The sequence below is a fragment of the Nematolebias whitei genome, chromosome 3 (genome assembly GCF_014905685.2).
Source record: "Nematolebias whitei isolate Nwh7 chromosome 3, NemWhi1, whole genome shotgun sequence".
Classification (NCBI taxonomy): Eukaryota; Metazoa; Chordata; class Actinopteri; order Cyprinodontiformes; family Rivulidae; genus Nematolebias; species Nematolebias whitei.
Window position 1 is genome coordinate 23,890,040 of NC_056500.1, and position 6,582 is coordinate 23,896,621.

At 41.4% G+C, this 6,582-nt stretch overlaps 1 protein-coding gene across 3 annotated transcripts in view; it reads left to right on the forward strand.

Moving 5' to 3' along the window:
• Nucleotides 1-6,498: 6,498 nt before the first annotated feature.
• Nucleotides 6,499-6,582, forward strand: part of LOC119407873 (divergent protein kinase domain 1A) — a 9,940-nt gene continuing 9,856 nt past the window's right edge. For all 3 annotated transcript variants that reach the window (XM_037674699.1, XM_037674701.1, XM_037674700.1), the window contains exon 1: nt 6,499-6,552. In XM_037674699.1, coding sequence (XP_037530627.1) covers nt 6,499-6,552 — 54 coding nt within the window. The remainder of the gene's footprint in view (nt 6,553-6,582) is intronic.

A 6,582-nucleotide genomic window follows, 5' to 3' on the forward strand; every position in this document is an offset into this window, starting at 1 on the left:
TGATTCCAAACTGACCTGCTGAGGTTTCAAACAAGGAATGCGTATTAATTAAGGGGTTCAGACGGTGCTGTTTGGTTCAGAAAATCAGTACCGAAGCCAACAGACTGACTGGATGAAGGATTCCATGTCAGAAGAGTTAACTTTCTGAAACACTGGAGATACTGGCTTGGTCTGAAGAGTCCGAGGGGGACCTTCGGTCTGACAGGATTAAATTCCTGGGCAGAACTGCCTTGACTGTTGTGAAAACAACAGAATGTTGAGTAAGACCTTGAAGTTGTCAGTCCCCCAAAGTCCAACAGTCTAGGATGCAGTCCAGCGGCGTTACATTGAACTTGCCCTTTTGCTTTACCGATTGTGGCGGAAACAATGGACATGCCAGCTGTCGTGGCAGGAAAAGAAATAAGGGAAAGATTACGACAGAAATTTTGCCTTAACCACTTGTGGCGAACAGAGCGGACTCGCACTGAGATGTCCACATGAGTAAAGATATACATCCCATCATAGATATATCTGTCCTTCTTGGTTTCTTTCCTTGACACCAAACCAACCCATCACTTTTCCCAGCCCCTTGCCGAGGCAAAGATGGGGTAGAGGTAGGGCAGCCGACTGGGGACCAGAAAGTCGGGGTTCGACTCCAAGCCATTCCCACATGTGGTGTCTCTGAGCAAGACACCCAATCCCCAATTGCTCCCCAGGCACTTACATAGCTGCCCACTGCTCCACCTGGGTGTATCTCACGTGTGATGGGTTAAATGCAGAGAACTAATTTCACCATTGTATGGAAACATACAATGATGACAATCTCAGACTTCTCCCTCATCCCCTCTGCCTTCTTCACCAACATGTCCACTCAGGTCTGCTCTGATCACACTCCTTCCTCCCTGGGAATACTCTCTACCACTTCATCCAGATCCTTCCAAAATGTATCTTTTTCCTCGACATCACATCCAACCTGTGGAGCAAAAACACTGCCAAAGTTTAGCATCAGACCTTCTACTTCTGCCTTCAAACACATCCCCCTATCGGCACTCTTTTCACCTCTACTACAGTCTTTGCCAACTCCTCCTTCAGGACCACCTCTACTCCATTTCTCTTTCTATCCACACCATGGTAAAACAGTTTAAATCCTGCTCCAATACTGTGAGCCTTACTGTCCTTCCACTTGGCCTCTTGGACACATAAACCATCTACCTTCCTTCTCTGCATCATGTCAGCCAGCTCTCTACCTTTGCCTGTCATTGTCCCCACATTTAGATTTGCAACCATCAGTCCTACAATCTTGACTTTCCTCTTCTCCCTCTGTCTACTGACATGTTTCCCTCCTCGTGGTCTTCAACTAATAGTAGTACAATTTCCAGTGCCACCATGATGGTCAACAGCACCGGTGGCAGTTGTTGTTAACCCGGATCTTGACCAATCCAGTATGGTGTCGCTTTGATGAACTCAAATTATATCCTCATGCATGATCAATAATCCAGGTAGAAAAATCTAAAAGAGTTAAGTCAGGTCCTGTGGATGTTCAAAAAAAACAAACAAAAAAAATGTAGAAACGTTTCGTCTTTCACCCGAAAGACTTCTTCAGTCTCGAACAACTCGAATTATAGTTTTGGCAAAAAAGTGTTTTACGTTGGATGCCTTTCCTGACAAACCTTCACCATTTACCCAGGCTTGGGACCAGCACAAGAGATACACTGGCTTGCGCTCCCTAGTGACTGTTTTTCAAATAAGGCTTTAAAGCAAAAAATACAAAAGCCAGCAATAGAACAACATAGGAAACATTTGAGCCATTACCATTTGAAAGAGTTCCAGAGGTGGGATGCTGAGAAACCGAATGCTCTTGAGTCCATCGTGATCAGACGAGCAGGTGGTTGGGTGAATCGGGTGGAGGAGGACCTGAGAGTGCAGTTGGGTGTGTTATTGAGTTCTGTGGGATACAGAGGGGTGAGCTTGTTGAGGGCTTTGAAGGGGATAATGCAATATTGAACTGGGAACTAAGTTATACATGTTCATGATGCACGATCATTCTCTGAATATTTCGTGAAAATTCAGCCCCACAAACACACACTCACTTTCACACACGATATGTTGCTGCACCACCTTCACCTCTCAGCAGAGGACAAAAATAAAGAGACACCCACACTGAAGGAGTCACGCATCAGAAAATCTGCATCAGAACATGAACTCTGGTTGGTGGAGAGGGAACACACCATACAAGACTTTTTTTTTACATTATCAGTTTTTACTCATCTGCAGCTGTTTGTTATTCTAAAATAAGCAGAAGATTTTTTTTTTTTAATCTCCGCTGCAGTCAGAGACAACCCCTGTCAGGAAGAAGAGACGGGCGGGCCCAGGAGACTGCTACAGGCGTCACACTTTTCTAGGCCAACTCAGCTTCCTGACGAGGCGGGAGAGAAACTAGTTCCACTGAAATCCAGAAACTGAGGCCTCCACAAGCAGATGTTCTGGGTTTATTTTTAATTTACTGATGCATTTGTCATTAAATAAAGCATCCCTTGAAGGAAAGCATGTGGCCTGCCACCATTCATCCTGCCACCATTCACAGCAGTTTTAGACGAAGACTGTAGCTGTTCCACACCAAAATTTAGCTTAATATCTGTAAAACTGACAGTTATAACCATTTTATGTTGGCAAACATGGATTAACAGTGGCAGCTATATTAACTGGATTAACTCCAAAAGTTATTCAGTTGTAGATGTGCATCTGATGGTTGCTTTCGGATTGGTTCATTAAAATCCACCCAGTAGTCTGTGAGAAATTTTGCTAACAGACAAGTTTAACTGCAAGAGTTGATGCTAACACTTTAAGTAAAGAGGGTGTGCAACGAGAAGCACTTGAGATGTGTCTGATTCTGCAACAACTACACTAAAGTTGAGCACAATATCTGTAAAGTTGACTGAATGATGGCCATTTTCTTGTTTGAGGTGTCAGATTATTGGACATGAGTCACCCCAACTGTGGACTGTGGTTTTAGCTCCGGACAGTAAAACTTGACTGACTTTGTACTCCTGCAGGCCACACAGTTAATATCTTTGTACTGGAAGAAAATGGATGTACCCTCAAATCATATGTGGATGAAGGAGATGACATTGTGTATATTACTGGAACAACTTACTTATATTAGACGTAAAGGATTATATTTTCAAGAAATACAATATTTTCATTCAACCTTTATTTAGACAGGTTAATCCCATTGAGCCTCGAGGGCTCATTTAAATGAGAGACCGGGATTATGATGTGTAATGATAATTTAATTGCATTAAGGTACTATCACTTGCTTGTTCTGTAATTTAAAAATTCTATAAAGATATTGTTTAAAAGAAGAAAACAGTCCCCTCGGACCAAAGTAATCCTGTGTTCTTGTGGCGTTATTGATTCAGAGCTATATGTCGTGAGCTGTGCAGGGTCAGGCCAGCAGTGTTTGCAGAGACAGTGTTGTTGTGTTTTTCATCACAGAGTCTAAAGGCAGGCGTGGAACTGGCGTCTCTTACAATGAAAAGAAGCCGTTTCTGCATCTTATCTCAATAAAAAAAATACAGAGCTTCAAAACGCGTTTGAATAAACATGAAATAAAGGTAACAACTGGTGTTTAAATATTTCCTATAAAAATATAGTTGCTATAACATGAGATGGAATGTTTATAATAAATTGTTGACATTTGTTTTTACATGTTAGGACAAAGAAAATGATCAAAACTTTATGACGAGGGTAAAACTTTATTTTATTTTTTTTATTTAATCACCCCTTTATATTGTTTAAACACAGACATACATTCAAGTTCAAGTATGTGGTACATGTGGTGGAACAAAACTGTGAATTCAAGGTCCCAGTTACATCCAACAATAGCAAAAATACAACGTGTAAAGGGAAACAGTATATAAGGATCTAAGATATGTAGATCTTGTAGATATGTAGATCTAAGATATGTAGATCTAAGATATGTAGACCTTGTAGATATGTAGATCTAAGATATGTAGATCTAAGATATGTAGATCTTGTAGATATGTAGATCTTGTAGATATGTAGATCTAAGATATGTAGGCCTAGCTGCCAATTAGCTTTATGTTGATGGGAAATTAGAAATTTAAATATCCAACTTTGGAATATTAATGGATTTACTGGCATTTTAATAAAATGTTACTTGTGTCTATATGTGTGTGATTGTATGTTTGTTCCATAAACAAAATACTGTATATCTGTACCTGAATGTCGAGCCACATGTCATGTTTGACCAAAATAGCATCACCCTTCCTCCACCTAAGAACATCTCAGTCTACAACCCTGGCATGAAAGGCAGCGGACGATTTTCATGCCTTGAAGAAATTATGACTATTTTATTCAGTGTTATGTACCGAGGTTCTTATTGTTCTGTGTGAACTGTGCAGTGTTAGATCGGCTGTGTTTGTGCAGATGGTGTTTTCCACCAGAGTGTGGTGGAAGGAGCGGGCCGTTCTGTTTGGTGCTCCTATTTCAGAACACAGTTCTTTCTGTGCATTATTCAGTACTGTTATTACACCCTTCAGGGATATTTGACTAAATGTCTCCTCATGAGCCCTCCATCCTTTGTTTCAGGACTTCATCTTGTCTGTACACCTGCCCATTAAGTGGCAACCTCTGAGGGGAAGCTGTATAATCATACATAATGGATGAACGGCAGGCCTGCTGGAAAAAAAGTGTCGGAACAGTATGTGCTGCTCGTGCTCAGCTTTAATCTCCTCTCTGCCTCAGTGCTTCGACATCAGGTGGTGTTTTGAATCAGCGTGGCACTTTCTCTATTCTCTGTATTTCAGCTGATCCTTCAGGGTTTCGAACAAGCCAAATAAAACAGGATGACGTGTGGAGGAGTGGGAGCAGACAGGCCCCTTCCTTCCACCCATCTCGGCGTATGGCCACAGTCAGACATTAATAATTGGGGCCTGCCTGAAGGCAGCCACATGTTATCTGCTGCTGTAATCTGGAACACCTCACAAAAAGACCAGAAGCTGTCCACGTTGACCTCTTTATGGGATTAACTGATAAATTCAATAGAAAAATCTGAGCAAACATGTTCCTTTTTTTTTTTTTTTTTTAGTATTTTACCTAGTTTTGTATGGCATCTTGATTTGATTTTGTTTTATAACACTGCTTATTATTTTTACTTTATTGGCATTCTGTTGTCGTTTATTGTTGTGTGCACCTTATCTGTGGTGTTGTCTAAAGCAGGTCTCTCTTGAAAATGAGTTGTGACTCAATGAGACTAACCTGGATAATTAAATGTTAAATGAAGTTGAAAAGTGTCTCACTCTTCCTTCAGCTTTAATGCGGACCGAACCGCAATGTGTACCCTCACAAATTTTATGTCAAGACGACCGGCTTGGCACCGTGATGTGCGCTATTACTTATAGCATTTTAAGTTGCCATGGTGACGTAATTTGCAAAAGAAAGATGCCATTCTTCTAGTTGAAAAAGTCTGGAGAACTCTTAACGGCTGGTGGTCAGTATATGGTTTTGTAATCCTGAGGGTGCAGGTTCAAGTTCAGGTTGCATCAGGAAGGGCATCCGGAGTAAAACAAGTGCCAAATCTTTAATGCGAGTTTGCTCGCATGTGACGCCCCCGAAGAAGGGAGCACCTGAAGCAAACTTACTTTATTAAGATGTTTTCCTCCACCTTTTATATTTGTAGGATACACAAGCCACCAGACATTTTAATGTCACAATTTTGAGAGTAAACAGGATAATCACTGTGAAAAAAAAAATCACATCATGCTGCTGATTTATTTCATGCTGCTGTGTTCATTTGAACTCATCTGCTCACACAGACTCATGTTCGTGCTGCTGCTGTTCAGTGTATTGTTTTTAATACTAGTTGTGCTTAATGTATTTTTAGTTTAACGTTTTTCTTAGTTCATATCTTAGAACTTATTACTGTTTTTTTTCTTTTACATTTTATATGTTTGTTGGATGTAACTGGGACCCTGTGTTACACAATTTTGTTCCACCACATGTACCACTTGTGGTGCGTATGACAAATACAAAAACTTTGACTTTTTGACTTGGAATAAAAAACTGTGGCTCGAATCTTCTTCCATACACAGCAGCCTCTGTATATTAATCATTTCATCACGTGGTCACAAACAGAAGTTTAATAAAGCTTTAAAGCAATAAAAATAAAAAATAAAACAGCAACAGAACATAGAACATAGAACATTTGAGCCATTTCTGTTTGAAAAAGAACATGAAAAGCATAAAAAGAGCCGACACTCAGTGAGCTGGACCTCCATGAAACAGCAGAGGTTGGACTGAGGTGCCCCCCCACCCACCCACCCCCTCACACACGCACACCCTCACAGCAGCAGCAGTCATGGCTCGTGTTCCTGCAGCTCACCTATTCCCGGATTATTTTATTCTGTGTTTCCCCCCACGGTCAGCTCTGGGGGTGCTGTCTGATGTGGACTGAGCACCGATCCATCCACAGCTGCAGGCAGATGTTCTGCGCCTGCCATGGCAAAGGCTCTGTTTCCATGGGGGGTCCTCAGAAAGCCTCTGTACGTCCAGGTAAGAATAATGTTGGGGGGGGAGGGGGGG